Source organism: Syngnathoides biaculeatus, chromosome 19 (assembly GCF_019802595.1).
Source record: "Syngnathoides biaculeatus isolate LvHL_M chromosome 19, ASM1980259v1, whole genome shotgun sequence".
Taxonomy (NCBI): Eukaryota; Metazoa; Chordata; class Actinopteri; order Syngnathiformes; family Syngnathidae; genus Syngnathoides; species Syngnathoides biaculeatus.
Window position 1 is genome coordinate 3,394,848 of NC_084658.1, and position 18,680 is coordinate 3,413,527.

The 18,680-nt window shown below is 42.0% G+C and overlaps 1 protein-coding gene and 1 pseudogene across 1 annotated transcript; both read left to right on the forward strand.

Annotated features, from left to right (window-relative positions):
• Window positions 1-1,711: 1,711 nt before the first annotated feature.
• Window positions 1,712-18,642, forward strand: LOC133492488 (alanine aminotransferase 2-like). The gene is made up of 12 exons (XM_061804736.1): window positions 1,712-1,866; window positions 1,936-2,104; window positions 10,394-10,483; window positions 10,612-10,720; window positions 10,887-11,020; window positions 13,468-13,711; window positions 13,939-14,018; window positions 14,115-14,251; window positions 15,501-15,675; window positions 17,836-17,991; window positions 18,066-18,178; window positions 18,249-18,642. Exons 2-12 carry the CDS (start codon window positions 1,958-1,960, stop codon window positions 18,337-18,339), a joined length of 1,476 nt encoding a protein of 491 aa, XP_061660720.1. The 5' UTR covers window positions 1,712-1,866; window positions 1,936-1,957; the 3' UTR covers window positions 18,340-18,642.
• LOC133493093 (5S ribosomal RNA) lies at window positions 5,925-6,043 on the forward strand (annotated as a pseudogene).
• Window positions 18,643-18,680: the final 38 nt, after the last annotated feature.

Below are 18,680 nucleotides of genomic sequence, written 5' to 3' on the forward strand. Positions count from 1 at the left end.
GTTTAATGCTCTTTTGGGGGAGCCCAGTCAGAAGACCATTACAATAGTCAAGTCTCTTTGAGAAAAAAGCATGACCGAGTGTCTCCTGGTCTGCTTGACACATGCAAGCCTTTACTCTAGATGTGTTCTTCAGATGGTAAAAGGTAGCTTTTGGGATTGATTTGATCTTACTGTTGAAGGTCAGGTTGAAATCTCCCAGTACATCAAGGTCGTTGCTTTTTAAAGATAATGAGTCAAGGTATTTATGAACAGCAGTCTGTTTTTCTTTATTGCCAAAAATATTATCTTTTTATTGTTCTGTTGTGTTTGAGTTGAAGGAAATGTTGGCTCATCTAATTATTTATCTATTTGTGACAGTGGCAATTGTTTTAAATCAGCGAGCAATGATTTCACAATAGTTTTGAAAAAGTTAGATGATATTGCCTCAAAACAATTTGTTGATAGTTTCAGCTGCCAAAAAGTTTTATTACTAGTTTTTTGGTCAACTATCAAATTCTGACATGGCAATAGAGTTTTCCCTGGTTGACTTCAGATGTACCCACTGTATCATTTTCCTGATTTGTGCTGATATTTAACCCGATGTATTTAAATTTTCCCTACAATAACAGGAAAACTCACTGCATTTATCAGCTGCTCCGGGTCAGGATGGTCTTAGTTATAATAGGAGCGATAGCATTCATGGCATTTGAGAGAAGGTGAAATTGTCCAAAGTGTCATCAATTGTCTCACCATTCACAGTTTGTTGCACAGCCACATTCTCCATAAACTTAGTGGCAGTACTCTCATTAATGTATTTTTTCTTAGTAGACATTGAGGTTGTCTGAACGTTTGGAAGAATCTGTAGTTCAAAAAAATACACAAAAATGGTCAGAAATAGCCATATCCTTGATGTCATTCCTAAATGTCAATTGATAGAATCTCAACTTTCTTAGAGATGAGCAGATCTAAAATGTGCTCTTGAGTGTGAGTTGAGTCTTGATATGTTGAGAGAGGTCCAAAGTGTCTAGCATGGCAAAGAGTTCTTTGTTGTTGTCAACATGAATGTGAAAGTCTCCTGTTATGACAAAATATTTGTACTCAGTACAAATAATTGACAGTAGTTCTGAAAAATCTTCCACTAATTTTCCATTACAGTCTATCTTGAGGTCAATAAATAATAACAATAATCTTAGGGTCACCTTTAATTAAAAAACAGATATTTGCTTGCAAAATCTTCTTGGAGCCTCCACATCCTGGTCACAAGGCTTTCTCGCTCCTACCATCAGTTGGGCGTAATCCATCAATGCAAACGAAACCAGCAGACGTTCCAACACCTTCTTCCTTCTTGCCATGAATGACTCTCAATAGTGTGTTTCTATGTTTCAAGATTATTTACTGTCTAACTGGCTGTATATTGTGACACGAGAGCGATTACAACTACCGGACCCAAATCCCATGTGTATTTCAGGTACTTGGCAAATCCAGAATACGATTCTGATCACGGAGTTATTCATGTTTCTCATATTCACTCTGTCTAACTGGAGATTGATAACAACTCTGCGCTTGATGTTGCCTTTTGAAGTTTTAGTACAATAATAGTTTTAGACGTTGCTGTAGTAATTTTGTAAAGAAGCGGAACCTCTTGTAGTTGGGTGTATCAATGCGTTTCGGAGATTGGCTGTTTTCCCACAGGCTTTGAAAGCCTCATTCGATTCACTGAAGTTTGTAAACGCGCGCGCGCTCGTGCTCAACTCTGCGAAGGCGTGCGCGCGAGAGTGTTTCAGTACGAGGAGGCAACTGGCACAACTGTCACTTGAACCTCGAGAAGTAGTGCGGACGGACGACGACACGACCGTTGCCCTTTCCCCTTCTCGGCTCTGAAGACTGGTAAACAGCCATTGATTTGCGCGTGTTCACGGTCGCGCTTTATTTCACACACTTTTTTCTTTGCTTTAGGTAAGGACGACTCCAGAACAAAATGTCTCATACGGAAGTCAACGGGGCGTCTTACCGGGGGAAGGTGTTGACTTTGGACACCATGAACCCCAACGTCAAACAGGTGGAGTACGCGGTTCGTGGGGCCATCGTGCAACGGGCGGTCAAGATAGAGAAGGAGCTCAAAGAGGTCAGCAAAATTCATGACACCCCGTTTGTCGCGCTAGCAAGTAACTAGACATTTTCCTGCTCTTAATTGATTCTCACACAGCAGATGATGAAGTACAGTACAGTTTTGCTTAGTTAAAGGCCACCAGGAAGTACACTTCCGTCACAACTGCATGAAAGCCATTCTGCAATGCATGCGGGGACAATTAAATTACCGCAAATCAGAGCGCGTGGTAGTCTTATCACGGCAGTAGTAAAGTCTTAATAACAGCAAGCGTTATATACAAGGGCAGCACAGTGGATTAGCGACTTCAGAACTTGTGCCTCAAAGTTCTTTATTGGACCTTTTTAGGATCTGCACCGGCCTACTTATGCACAGTTTGTATGTTGTCTGCTGGCTTGTGTGTGTTTTGTGCATACAGGAAGACAAGTTACAAAATGACAATATAAGAAAGCATACAACAAACAACTGTATGTTATGAAACACATTTAATAAAGGGAAACATGCTGGAATCCTTTCAACTTCCCAGATGTTACAGTATTAAACATTGAGCATTACAAAGCAAGTATTACATGGAACATATTGTGTAAATGAAACACAGTTCTTATTGTTTGAAGAGTTGAGGCGGCGTGTAGGCATCCGCTGTGGTGTCCTTCCTCGCATGGCTCACCAGCCAGTGGTTGGCACTATCTGTGTTTGCTGTCATTGACAGTTGATCTCTCTGATTGGTTGTTCGCGAGTGAATCAATGCAAGCACAAGAAACAAGTCATGAAAGCAAACAAACACTGAAAAGGCTTGAGCATGCTTGTAAATGATGCTATTTACTTAGATTGGTTCCTGCCTATATTATGGGTATGTGTCCTAGCTTCTGTCGGGCAAGGATGGTGTGTGTGCATTTACTTTCAGGAAACTGGTATCTTGGCCATTTTTGATGTGGTGTGAACGTTATCTGCTGACTTACCAGCTGTTTAAGATGCTAGTGTTTTCTTGCTGCTAAATGACCATTAAAGCTTCTTTGACTTAAAAGGCACAAAAACCTTCATTTTCCTTGTGAGAGTCAATAGTGCCACAATATTTTGCAGTTGGTACCACCCAATGCAATAAATTTACTGAAAACATGTGAAAAAAGGGAATCATGAAAGGCGGGGAGGGGGGGAGTGCAACTAGGGCTCCTTGAGTCCACTGCCTTTTGGCTGGGGTTGGCTTCTGCTCACCCATGACCCTAATGAAGGCAAGCACTACAGGAAATGGATGGATTTAGTTGTATGAAAAATACATCAAAAACAAGTGAATGAGAAACAAAGTACTCAACAAACAAAACAAAGTAACTGATTGTATCTTCATGTGACGTGACAAGTTTATAACCCCGGAATGTCATGTCTGGACTGCTGTAAACCAAGGACCTTGTATTTGAAAAAAGATATTTATTAGTTCCAGAATACGGACATTTGCAATCCACAAACAAAACAAAAATGCAATGACAGAATATAAAATAGAATGTTTCTGTACTATTCCACAGCACATTAGAAATACCCAGATAAATACAGTACAAGTATGCTCCATAATGGTTAAAAGCAGCACAGCATACTGATGACATCCATTTTTTTAGCCTGCTACACAGGTACTAATTTTTGAAAACCTTAACCATCCACCCATCCATTTTCTGAGCCGCTTATCCTCACAAGGGAGTGATGGAATCTATCCTACCTATAGCTTCCAGCAGGAGGCAGGGTACACCCTAATCTGGTTGCTAGCCAATTGCAGGGCACATAGAGGCAAACAACCATTCGCACTCACAATCACACCTAAGGGCGAGTTAAACTCTCTAATGAATGCATGTTTTTGGGATGTGGGAGGAAACCGGAGGGCCTGGAGAAAACCCACGCAATAGACGAAGCTGGGTAAACACTCAACACAAGCAGTTGCTCCTCTCTTTGTGTCTGACAAAAGTGAGAACTTAAAGTGGGCCTGTCATGAAATGGATGATTTTTGGTATATTACTAATGAAAAACACACAGCCAATATGGTCCCATGTGTTTTTTCACCACAAAATATGATTTTGACGTATACAGCTTTTTGTAACTCCCACCATGAAAATCCTCTCAGGGATTTGTTTTCGAGAAGAAGCAGGAAGTGAGGTAAAGGACAGCGGCGCCCCCTCGTGGACTCGTTTGTTTCCATTAGTTTTACCTCCGGGAAGGTAGCTTGTTGTTCCTTCGTGTTAGCCAAAATGCCGGCTCGTTGCATAGCTGGACATTGCTTGAACACTCGGGAGAATGGCATTGCCCTTCATAAGTTTGAGAGACTCTGTTTGTTGTGAAAAATGGATTGCACAGGAGCAGAGGACGAGAGCTTCGTGGGTTCCAATTAACAGGTAGTAGTGTATACAGCTACAAAAAACAATAGTTTGGGGCGGACCACGTAATCGGTCTCTCTCCTAATGTAGCAAAAGATCCGCGTATGAAATGTGTTGATGTGCTCATACAGCTTCTAAAAAAAAATAATAGTTTTGGGACGGTCCACGTAATCGGTCTCTCTCATAATATAACAAAAGATCCGCGCATGAAATGTGTCTCTGTGCACATTGGTTGGGCGGTGAAGAACCCAGCCAAGAATGCGTTACCCAGTCGCGTGGACGCATCAGTACTGCGGCGTCTGTGAGCACCACCCTAAAGCAGCACCGCTCGGCTTTGTCATACGCCACACCGTCCGGCTGCAATGAGCCGCGATGGCTCATCTCCACTGCGGAAGTGGATCGGACGGGATGCGGTTTGGCCGTGATCGGATATCATCTGAATGTGGCTCAAAACAATAGTGTAATATTGCCCTGAGGGCTCGAAACAATAGTGTAATATTGCCCCGGTAACTTCACTCGGTTGTGTGGTGTTGTCCTTTTCGAAAAGAGCTTGAGTGTCAGAAGGGGCGTCGGAAAAATCCGAACGTCTCTGTTGTTTGGCTTCCATAGTAGCAGGCACTGCACATTTTCAACAGTGGAAGTGACAAAGGACGCGACTAATATGGCGACCACTTGGATGTCGAGGGACACTCAATTGCGCAACTTTGTGCATGGATGACGCGCTCTCCACTCACTTTTTTTTTTCGTATAGACGTTGAAGTGAATACTGTGATATCTATTTTTCATTACAATATCTATTTTAGAATGTTTATAGCGACGCGTACGGACGCCCAGCCGGTATTGAAGCTGCTCTACCTGGAGTGTTGGCTCTCCCTCCTATTGGCGCACGGTAAGAGCTGGATATTCTTCTAAGAGCTGGTTGGATATTACTTAGCTTCATACCACGTGATTTGTGCTTGTGCTTGTGTTACCATTTCTGTGTGGGACCAATAAAGTGCCAATTGTTGGTAGCCAGAAGTGTGTCTTGTCTTCATTTCTGAGTGCCTATCTCCGACGAACCTATTAAAATTTGATACCGAACTCCTGAGCGAGGTATCAGAAATGTTTTAAAACATTTTTGGCGATGTTGGCAGGATCGCGGATAATACATTCAGAAATGGCTTGTTGCTTTAAGAGCAAAACTGTGAAGGAGGCGGAAGTGGCTTCAAGTTTTAAGTGTAAAACTGTGAAGGGAGTGGAGGTGGCTCCCAATGAGGATGGCGTCTCCGACTGGGAGAGCCTTGGATTTGAAGAAATAGGGAAACTCCTTAGACGGTACGGGGGACGCCCTAAGCCGTGGATAAGAGAAATTCCCTTGGCAACTCCACCGCTGCTACAGCGCATGTTAAGCCGGGCCAAGCACACTTCATGAGCCGTCAACCATCTTTTTTCCAATCATAATGAATGCGAGTTTGTGTAAAACCAAGGGTCATTTATTTATTTTTTTTAACGGCCATGCTACCCTGAGACTGCCTGATCTCGTCAGATCTCGGAAGCTAAGCGGGTTTGGCCCTGGTTGGTACATGGATGGGAGACTGCCTGGGAATACCAGGTGCTGTAAGCTTCTCTCCCCGGATCTAGAGGGGTTGCGTCAGGAAGGGCATCCGGCGTAAAACTGTGCCAAACAAATATGCGTTCATCTAAGATGACACGCTGTGGCGACCCCTAACGCGACAAGCCGAAAGGAAAAGAAGAAGATAGCGACGACAGTCACACTTTAAAGGTCACTTTCTAGTTGGTGGTTTTCTGTTCTTTATAAATACGTCTTGGGGGAAAAAAGCATTATCTGGTAGAGTTGCGACTTGTTAATCTTCTATTGTATTTAAATATTTGTTTGCAAGCCAAAAATCCCTAAACAATGAAATACCCCAAGGACGAAAATATATATTTTTTCCCCACACAACTAGCAGGAATTTCTTGACGCCATGCAAATACAGTATGCTCTTCAAGGCTTAAATGTGCATTGGCAATGGCATCAGATGATGTATTGGTCACATGGTATGCAATTACAGTGTGTTTTTTTTAACCGTTTAAAAAGATGTAGAAAATAATCGTGTAGCCTTCCTTTATGATTGATTGTGAACATGTTGGCCTCCAGGACAGGTTTTGACAGATAATGCCACTGAACTATACAGACTGAAGTCCAAAGTAATGTTGGACTTGTTTTTTCCCCCTGCAGTGCAAACATCTCCTATTACTTCCTCCTGTGGTCATATTGATCCACTGTATTACACGGGTTACAGTAAGACTTTTAAAGACTGTAATGGAACACTCCCTGCAGTCTTTGGTCCTCTACGAGCGGCCCTAAGTGCTTTAGCCTGATCTCACTGCGGACTCCGGGGTGGTGGAGGAGGATCTAGAAAAGTTATTACATAAGCTGAGAAGGAACATTCTCATTCAAGGCCTCTTTTGTGTCACTGGCTTCACGTAGCTCTCTCCACCCCACAGCCGACAGAGCTCATTGGATGAGACACTTGTTGTGAGGCCCAGCAGCGTTAAATGTTTTTTCTCTTCGAGGAGCGTCATAAAAAGCCATACAGGGTGATAATGATTTTTTTGTTGTTGTTTAGTGCTCAGAAAAGACAAAAACAGAAACACACTGCGCTTCTTTTGCATGGATAACATGAAATTGTATGATTAGTAACATCCCAAGATGTATTTTTAACATTTGAGTTTCCTCAAAAAGTGTCTGAGACTGTTACAGAAGATGTGAGGGGAAAAATACACACAGGCTAATTTGTCAAAGCACATCAATGGTTGTTGGACTAAATTGCCCTGCATGAGTTGAGGCAAATTTAATTATCATGTCCATTCACCCATCCATTTTCTGTACCAGTTATTCTCACTTGGGTCACGGGTGTGCTGGAGCCTATCCCAGCTATCTTTAGGCAAAAGATGAGGAAAAACTCTCAACTGGTCATGTGTTTTTTTTCTTTATGTTTTAAAGGAATGAAAGAATCACCATTTTCTGAAGTCTTGTTTCCAGGCCCTTGTTGCACGAACAGTAGCGTAGGCCTTGACGTAATTTTGCTCTTCCAACCACAAACCAGCTGAGAATGAGGCAACAACATCACTGTTGGTTGCGCCAAAACGGCACCAATCAATTTCGTTAGGCATTTAATTATGCCCATCCTAAATAGCAGTACCCAGGTACAATACATAAATAGAGAAATTGCATTGACTGTGCACTAAAAAAGTCTAGGTCATAGTATTTTTGTTTTTTGCATTACACTTCTTAGAATTACCTAGATTTAGACAATTTTTTCTTCTCGGGAAATGTTTCACAAAGTTGTTTTTCATGAGTGAGGGTTTGGATGCTGAAGTTTCCATCAGAGTGAGAGCTTCCTGCCAGATCTCTGACCAGAACAGTTTTGATGGTAGCTCAGCAGATTTAACGTGTGTGCGTGTGTGTGTGTGTGTGTGTGTGTGTGTGTGCGTGTGTGTGTGCGTGTGTGTGTGTGTGGTGTGTGTGTGTGTGGGCGTGTTGGTGGCGTGGCTAACTCTTGGTTCAAATATGTGGCAATAGAGTGTCCATAACATATTTGGATGACACATTGCAAAGAAAGCAAACAACTCAATGATTTGATTGATGACAATATTATATAATATTTGGCAGGCTACAGTCTTGAAAGTGCTCATAGATACAAAGATATATATATATATATATATATATATTTATATATACTGAAATGTAAACCAAGGAGCATTGTTTCCTGCCTCTGTGCATTGCCTGCTCCACACAGGTCTGCGTTGCTTAATCAGCGCCCAGTGGCTCCAGTCCTCCTCCGTGGTGAACAGCGGTGTCTTTGTTGCTTGACTAAATCCAGGACTCAAGAAAAAACACAGCACATTGAATCAAGTCACTTATGAAGTAATTTTCTCAGACATTTAGCTACTGCAGACAAATTAGAGAATCTGCTTTATCTATAAGGGATTTAATCCTTCTTCATCAAGCAGTTAATTATGTGAAAAGCAGAGTTCCTCAAAATGTAACAAGCGGCATGAGTCATTTTATGTGTCAAGTCAACCTTTTACATTGTTCCCCTTTTAGTGAAACCGAAAATGAAGGCCTTATGTGAGTTCAGCCGAGGCCAGCATCACCCTTTGAGCACTAAAGTATTATACGATGTAGTCGCGCTTTACTTCATAAACACACAACATAAAGCAACATATAACTCTCTTCTATTTTACAAGCCTCCATGAAATCATGTCAAACAATAATTTTGACCCTTGTATATATTAACTATAGAAGACTGACTGTTTAAACTGTATCTTGTCAAAGTACAGCAGCTTCCAAAGTCCATTGTCACGTTGCATCAGCTGATAAACGACAGCAGCTGCAGCATGTTGGCAGCCACAACCAGACACGCAGAAACCAAAGCAGAGCTCGTGGAGTCTAATCAGGTTTGAGAAGACAATAAATAAAGGACAACTCAAGATCACTACTAAGTGGATGGGGAGGACAATGAAATCAAAAACGTGCAAGATTATTTGGTTTGATTCACCACAAGGCATTTTTAAAAAATATATAACCACATTACCCTGCAGCTGTGCTTGAATCATTGCCAACTGCTAAAGGGCACTGAAGAAAGATGATGGATGCACAAGAGCAAAGGTTTTATTTGCTAGATGAATCCAAATGGTTATGAGGTGATTTACATGCTGCAACATCAGCCGCTGAAAAATGTCTGGTGCTCTGGTCAAGTCTTCAATCTGTGCATTTCACTGATTAAAGTGTAGTCGCCAGAACGTTGCAGTCATTAGCACTAAGTGCCTCTGCTGTGATGACATTGATGATTTGGAATCCGATCGTCAGAAGCCATTCAGAGAAGTTGCGGGAAATAGCAGGAAATACAATTACCTTATTTCCTCAACAAGTGGCCTCCGCGCTCTGTCCTAATTGATCACCAGGTACGCTGACCTCACTGGGACAGCTGATACTACCATGTGTCGTAGCAGATGTCATAGAGGACGCTGCCTTGCTTAAGAGCACCTTTTCACGGTTGGCATGGTGCTAGAGAAAGGCACCCTGTCACCCCAAGTACCCCTCTGACATCTCTCCTTGTGTGGCTGCATGTATGTGATGTGTTTTAGTTCTGCCATGTTTCTCCAACACAAAAATAAGTGTACCGGGGGTGCCCAAACTCTTTTAGGTAAGTTCACCGACGAACTCGAACGTGCAGCCGTTCATTAAACACCACAGTGTGAGCTGAATTTCCACGCGGATATTTATAAAAGCTAACATTTGTGGTCATGTTTCATGGGAAATAGCTGATGTAAGTACTGCACATTTTGAAAATTGACTCAAAAGATTAACTCCAAATACACTTCCGAGGATTATTCCTGAGGAATGACGAGACATTACCATTGTACCAAGGCAATCTCTCGACGCACATGGGAAAACATCCATTCACATTCACACCTATGGATAGTAAAAATCTTGTGTTTTTAGGAATGTGGCAGGAAGCTGGAATACCTTTAGAAAATTCGCACAAGCCTCCTCATCATGAGGCAGACGTGCTAACCCTACATCACCATCTGGCTCATACAGTATATAATATTCTGTTGTTTCATTGTTGTGATGATATTTATGTAAAATAATGAACTAGTGTAATAAAAATACAATTGTTTTAATGTAGTAATACAAATGTCTAAACATGAATACCTGATACTCACTGAATGAATGGTGTGACTGTATTGTGTTTTTACCAGACTATTTTAATTTAAAATGTACTTAGCTTGTGAAAACAATTTCATGTGTCTATGCAAGTGAGCACACCTTTGAGGCTCTTGACAAGCTGTGTCGCGCACACAATGTCATATGTCTACAGTACATTGCCAATATTTTTCAGCACCCTGCTTGTTGGAATTTCATAGATTGTGTTTAACTATTCTGTTTGTGTTTTCAATGCAGGGTGCCATTAAACCGTTCACCGAAGTCATTAAGGCCAACATAGGCGACGCCCATGCAATGGGCCAGAAGCCAATCACATTTCTCAGACAGGTTGGACCACTGTGCTTTATTTACAATGTACAGCTTTCAAGGATGATATAACATCATTCAACATGTTAATCCCACTCATATAGATAAACGGATTTTTGTTGAACCGTATTTTCTTTTTGATGGCACAGGTTCTGGCTATGTGTGCTTATCCTGAACTTCTAAAGGATGTCACTTTTCCAGAGGATGCCAAGCAACGGGCACAGCGGATTCTCCAGGCCTGTGGAGGCCACAGTATAGGTCAGAGCCTAGTATAGGTCTGACCTTAAGTCAGACTAAACATTTGCTTGGTTTCCTCTCCACGTCTCTTGTACTGCCATTTGCGCTCTCATCAATAATTTACACACATGCCCACTTGAATAAACAGGAAATCCAAATGAACACTAAAAGTTAATTTTCATTCAAGGTGCCTACAGCGCCAGCCAGGGCATCGAGTGTATCCGTCAGGATGTAGCACGCTACATCGAGAAGCGAGACGGCGGGATCCCGTCCAATCCGGACAACATTTTCCTTTCCACTGGGGCCAGCGATGCCATCGTGGTATGATGTCATCTGTTTGATGTGACTTTCCCGGAAAAGTGATCATTCACTCACATAAGACGGTTTTCTGTGGTGCAATCATTTCACTTCAACAACAGTTAAACATATACTCTGCTGTACTTGGCACATCTGTGTCTTCACTCTACCCATAAACCGTTTGCTAATGTCAGCATACGATTTTCTCATACGCTTGTGTGACTGCTGAATAACTACAGGGATAACATTTTTGGGACACCTGATCATTACACTTAATCAGAAGAAAATATGGACTTGCTTTTCTTTGAAAGGTCTGTGGAAATGTTTAGATGAGGTTGAGGTCAGGGCTCAAGTTCTTCCCCACTAAACTCATTGACCTGGGTCTTGATTCTGGAACGGAAAAGGGCCAAATAGTTTGGAACGTGGGGTGGGCGAACTTTTTGGATCAAGGGTCATATTAACTTTTAAAATCTGAGAGGCAGAGCAAGGCAGAATCAGATGCTTACATATAAAAAAAATGAACTAAAAAAGGGGTTTCTAGTGATAGTGCTTGATTTGCTTTTAGTGGGAACACTTTTTTGCCAGTGCATCAAAGTCTGGTGTTTGCTTTTGTTGTGGCAATTCTCCGAACACATCACTCAACTGGCCTTTTTTGGTGTTTTGTTGGTGTTCATCACACTAAAAGTCTCTTCACACACAAATGTAGTCAAAAATAACCAGCATTTTCTGTGCCATTTTTCAGATTTCTAGAAATATGTCTGTGCTTCATGAAGCATATAACCTATCCAGTTTGAGAGTTGAACTCCTCTTTTAAGACAGTATCACATCGGACATCAATCAGTTTCATCTCCAGTTCCCGTGGCACAGTCTCTTACTTTACTTATTTACTTTATTTATTTAAAAAAAATAACTTCATTATTTCGTTCATTCATTTTCCGAGCAGCTTATCCTCACAAGGGTCGCGGTAGTGCTGGAGCCCATCCCAGCCATCTTGGGGCAGGAGGCAGAATACACCCTGAACTGATTGCCAGCCAATCGCAGGGCACGCAGATACAATTATTTGCACTCACAATCACATCTAAGGGCCATTTTGAGTCTCAAATTAATGCAAGTTATTGGAATGTGGGACAAAACATGAGTTCCCGGGGAAAACACACCCAGGCATGGGGAGAACATGCAGGCAGGGCTGGGATTTGAACCCCAGTCCTCAGAACAGCAAAACCAACGCCCTAACCACATGTATGCCACCGTAACTTAATTGGGACTAAAAATAACTTTTTAGTTACTTTCAGTACAGTAAGTACCGAAGCATAAACAAGCTATTCTCAGTACACTTCTCTGAAATGATAGACGGATGCCGATTGTGGTCCATGAAGGCAACTGTGTGCATGTGTGTAGTGCGTGTGGTTTAATATTGGGGACATACAGACACACACACACACACACACCATTGTTTCCACCATCATATTTTTGATGGGAAGAGTGAGTAAAGGTGATAAGATTGCGCAACTGTTTAACTAGCAAAGCCTGTGGGTCATTGAATTGGGGGTTACTTACTTACGTGACGTCAGCTGTGCACCCCGTTAAACCAGCTCAAAGTCCAGACCTAGTTGATAGTTCTCACTTTTCATTGGAAATATTAAACTCCTTCAGTGAGACCCTCCTTAACCTCCATGAAAGATTTATGACCATGCAAAAAGCTATGACCCACAATGCTTTGTGCACTTTGCGCCATTCATAAATAAAAATGCAACAACACTCAAATACACTTTTTAACAAAGGAAAATTCCAAAAGTAATGTGGGTGTGACCATCTTTCCACATGCTCTTACGTCCAGCTGGGCACTCGCCAGCAGGTGTGACCACACGGGCTTCCTTCTCTTACTGTAAAAAGCCTTTAATAATAGCATTAGTGACACACAGGGAATGATAATGTATGTGTACAATGTACTTGATTTTAAATTAGCCGGGGGGCGGCCAAGCAGAAATGACAGAATCATTTCATAAACTGATTGACTGACTGGTTAAGTTAATTCGTAATGATTCATTTTGTTTTTTTTTTGCACTTCGGGTTGTAAAAGGGTTCAGAGCAGAGTGAAAACAGGACAGCCAAATTAAAGTCAATGTATCACTGTATCCACTGCCTTACTCGCTGGAACCAGTGGGTATTACAGCAAATCCCGATGGAACTGCTCGCCATTACAGACACAAATGATTGTAGTCATGATTTTGGTATGATTTGGGCAATTCTGTACCGATCTTTGGCTGGCCGGATTAAAATAGTCAGGGACCCCAATGTGGCCCCTGGGCCCTAGTTTGCCACAGTCTAAGCCCTACCTGACGGAGGAAATAAGTTTCTCTCCTCCTGACTTGCGCCGCCATCGTGTACTGTACGTTCAAAACAACAACACGCATCTGGTGGTCCACCACACTTTCAAACATCTTCCTTCTCTCATCACATCTGGATCCCAGACCATGCTGAAGTTGATGGTGAGCGGTGAGGGTCGAACCCGTACAGGAGTGATGATCTCCATCCCGCAGTATCCTCTGTACTCGGCGGCCATCGCAGACTTGGGCGCTGTGCAGATAAGTTACTACTTGGATGAGGACAAGTGTTGGAGCCTGGACGTGGCGGAGTTGCGGAGGTCCCTTCATGCGGCAAGGGAGCACTGTAATCCACGCGTGCTTTGCATCATCAACCCCGGAAATCCCACTGGTATACCCGTGGTACACCTTTTGAGTGTCTTGACAACTTCCAGTGGAATCACACCTGTTTGAACATACAGGATAGTGGATAGAAAAAGTTGATACCATAATTTATATACTAGATTTTTATCTTCAATTCTTGGCTTGTCTATAATAACTACTCAGTAATTGGATTTTTTTAATCATAACCTAGCATTTTACAGGTCTATTTTGTTCCTTCTCAACTCTGTGTTGCAGGTCAGGTGCAGAGCAGGCAGTGCATTGAAGATGTGATCCGCTTCGCAAAAGAGGAGCGTCTCTTCCTCATGGCTGATGAAGTAGTTATGATGTCATTATAATGCTACACATAAAGAGTGTACAGTAATGGCTATATTTATTTATTTATTTTTGCTTACTACTGTTCATTTTTGTAGGTTTACCAAGACAATGTGTATGCAGAAGGCTGCAAGTTTCACTCATTTAAGAAGGTGCTGTTTGAGATGGGACCGGAGTACTCGAGTACTGTTGAGCTGGCCTCCTTCCACTCGACCTCCAAATGCTACATGGGAGAGTACGTTACCACAGGAAGAACACACTTGCATGTCTTGTTCGTCCAAGTTAAGATCTTGCTTTTTGGAAAGAAAAAGGGTTCCAAAAATGTCATTGCTGTCTACTTGTGGTTGAGTAATTCAGGATTATACATTAAATGAGCAGTGGTAGTAATGAGTAAGTGCAGCACAGCAAAAGTTTTACAATCTGGAGGACAGTATGCCCTTGCGCATTTGCGGCCCTGCATATTTGTGGATTTTGCACCACCACAATAATGTACCATATTTTCACAAGTTGCACTTAAGTCTTAAATGTTCTCCTAAATACACTTACAATGTGCACGCTATGTGCACACGCCGGGTACTTTGGTTTCCTTCCACATCCCAAAAACATGCAACATTTATTGGACACTCTAAATTGCCCCAAGGTGTGATTGTGAGTGCTGCTGTTTGTCTCTATGCGCCCTGCCATCGGCTGGCAAACAGTTTAGGGTGTATGCTGCCTCCTACCCGTTGGGATAGGCTCCAGCACTCCCGCGACCCTCGTGAGGATAAGCGGCTAAGAAAATGGATGGGGGGATTTGGCGTGCTCCCAGCATGCTTTGCGGCACTACTAAGGATGTAAAAAATGGGTAAAGTGCATGTTTTCTGTCAATTCTTTCCTCACTGCCTCGTGAGCCCCACCCTGTGGTACCATACAAGTATACTAAATGTAACCAGTTTAGTTGTAAGTTAATGAAGTTGTCACAAAATATTTACAGAATTTGGAACTCTGTGCACATGCTGTCCATTTTGGAGAAAGTATAGGACTTATTTTACATATTGTTGTCCATTATTTGCGGATTTTCAGGATTTGCGGGGTGGTTTAAGGCCCGTATCCCCTGCGACTACTGAGGGAACCCTGTACATCCCAATTGTTCTGGTAAAATAGTCATTAATGTGAGCAATACAAATGATTTACATATCAATTACAGACAAAAATGTTCCTAATCAGATACCCTGTTGAACCCACAATTCAGGTTAACACAATATTAAAAAAATTAAAGTAAATGAAAAAACAATAATAATCAACCACAATGTTGCTACTGTGTGTTCAACGTTGGAGGTTCCATTGTAGTTGTCTTCGTGCAGCAAATTGTCTTTGTTGTCGCCGTAAACCTTTTTTTGGGTTGACCTCCTCACTACATCACGATTTAACTTGAAAAGCTCGATCAATGTCTCCTTAAGTGCTCTTTCCCTGCATCCACTCACATTTTTGTCTGTGGCTGTCAGGTGCGGATTCCGTGGAGGATACATGGAGATAGTTAACATGGACCCGGAAGTGAAGACCCAACTCATCAAACTGGTTTCAGTGCGCTTATGTCCCCCCGTCCCTGGGCAGGCTCTCCTTGATTTGGTGGTGAATCCCCCGCAGCCCGATGAGCCATCGTACACCACTTTTATGAAGGTCTGAATATGCATACAGTCCCGCAAAGTACACATGGTACTCATGCAAATAAATACAGAATAATGTTTACCATCTGAAAAAATTTGAACTTGTATTTTACCAGGTGTCACTCTCAGCTTGACAAATTTGACATCCATTGTCAAAATGTTGCAAGGCAGTGTGAGTGCATACGATCAATATTTATGTGGAAGGAAGTAGAGTATGGCTCCAAGTCCATTGTAATAATGCTTATACGGGTCCATTAGTCTGGGGATGTAAAGATGTGGGATATTTACTGTGCACCAACACATCTTTAGCTTTTAGCAGAGATATTCCTCAAAAAAAAAAAAAAAAAAAATATATATATATATATATATATATATATATATATATATATATAGCCATCCATCCATTTTCTGAGCCGCTTATCCTCACAAGGGTCTCGGGGTGCTGGAGCCTATCCCAGCTGTCAACGAGCAGGAGACGGGGGGCACACAGACAACAAATGCTCTCACAATCACATCTTGGGGCAATTTAGAGTGGCCAAATAATGTTGCATGTTTCTGGGGTGTGGGAGGAAACCAAAGCACTAAGAAAATGCCACACAGACAGGGAGAACATGCAAACACCACACAGGCAGGGCCAGGATTGTATCCTGGAACTCAGAACTGTGAGGCCAACGCTTTACAGCTGTGCCACCATTCCACCTTATATTTGTATGGATATAAAGTACACTGTTTATGGAACTATTTCCCATCCCCAATATATAATGAAGGAAATGTCAACTTTTGCAACTCCATTGTCATGAAATGTTAAGTGTACAGTACTACTCCCATTAATCTTGGTGGTGCGCTAGGTAAACAACTAGTATCAGTATGTATCAGGTTTGCTGTAGTCATAGTTTTCATCTTATCTTTGCCAAGGCAAAATGTCGTACTTAATGTCACTCAAAATGTGTGTTTCTTTTGGCTTGTCCCTTTCGGGTCGCCACAGCCAAATATATGTTTGGCACAATTTTTACGCCAGTGACGCAACCCTTCTCAGGGAGTGGGGGAGTGGAGGCCCCCAGTGGGATACGAACCCACAACCCTGGTTTACCAAATCAGTGCTCTAACCACTGAGCTCCGGAGCCTCCATCACTCAAAATGTTTTTATATATTATTATATATTATAAATTTTATATAATGCCCTCAAACAAAAACATGTCTTTAATGGCCACGAGAGGGTGACAAAAATCAATATACTGCAGTAAACCACTTCACTTCAAATGCTGTTAAAATGAAATGTTGGCAAACGCTCGGCCGCTCTTAATGCTTAAACTGTCATTTGTACAAAGCGTATTCCTGCCACACACACAAAAAAACTGCTCAGTGTCACATTAGTTTGACCTTGGCTTTCAGCTAAATACAGCAAAGCTATTCATTTCAATGGTGGTACATTGCATTATTGGTTAGCACATCTGCCTTACAGTTCTGAGGACCGATTTTCAAATCTCTGTGCAGTTTTCATGTTTCACGTGCAGTATCTGAAAACTATGCATGGTAGTGGATTGCAGACTCTAAATGGCTGGAGGCTTAAGTTCAATTTGCTCAGTGTCACATTAGTTTGACCTTGGCTTTCAGCTAAATACAGCAAAGCAATTCATTTCAATGGTGGTACATTGCATTATTGGTTAGCACATCTGCCTTACAGTTCTGAGGAACGATTTTCAAATCTCTGTGGAGTTTTCATGTTTCACGTGCAGTATCTGAAAACTATGCATGGGAGTGGATAGCAGACTCTTAACTGGCTGGAGGCTCAAGTTTAATTGGTTGGTGACCACTTCAGGGTGTAACCCTGGCTCTTACCCATAGATAGCTGGGATAGGCTCCAAGCACTCTGGCGACCCTAGTGAGGGTAATATGTATAAAAAAAAAAAATGGATGGGATTTCTTCCACTTCAGTTCACTAGCTGAGTCCTTTGAAGGTACAGAATGTGTATACTTCTACTGTACTCTTTTTAAATACCCTTTTTGTTTTGCCTAAAGTGAAGGTTATCACTTTTCAGAAAATAATGTACCTATCACAAAACAAATTTGTCAGATATTACCCTGAATTCCGCCCCTCCAGGTGTGGCAGCCAATATGCTTTCGTTGATCTGACATGTTCTGTTACAGTTGACAAATTGAAATGTCCCCACAGGAACGGACCGCAGTGTTGGACGCCTTAGCAGAGAAGGCCAGGCTGACTGAGCAGATGTTCAACTCAATACCCGGTTTTACTTGTAACCCTGTGCAAGGCGCCATGTACACGTTCCCCCGAATCACCCTACCACAGAAAGCAATTGTCAAGGCCAAGGTATTTTTACATTTTCTCTCACACTGCGCATTTCTTTTGCCGAGCACTATGCTGACCTGACTTGTCGCTGACAGGAGGAAGGCCTGGTGCCAGACATGTATTACTGCATGAGGTTGCTGGAAGAGGAGGGGATCTGCCTTGTGCCAGGCAGTGGCTTTGGGCAGAGCGAGGGCACGTTCCATTTCAGGTTAGCACATTCACTTTGTGTGTTACACAGTCCCTAACAACACTTACATTCATTGTTTCCCTCGATGCAGGATGACCATTTTACCACCAACTGACAAGTTGAAGATTGTACTGGAAAAGATTAGCACCTTCCACCAGCGTTTCACTAAAGAGTTTTCTTAACTGTCTGCCTTTTAACTTTTATGTGCCTTTATTTGAATTAGTGTTTCTTCCATCTTTTGCAATCCATTATACTTTACAATAGCATGCGGAAATGTAATAATGCACCAATCCATTCTACTTTTAAGTTTTTAGAACATGTAAAAAAGGAGTTGTAATGCACTTGCACAGACAGACAATAGGGCTAATGCTGAACAATCTTCTTTATAAATGCTGCTCCTGTCCTGTAGTATTTTATCATGAGATTTTCCTCACAAAAAGTCTGAACTGAAATGTAAAAAAAATAAATAAATGTGATTAGAAACATTTTAGTTTGTAACTTTTGACATTTGTTGTGCAATCAA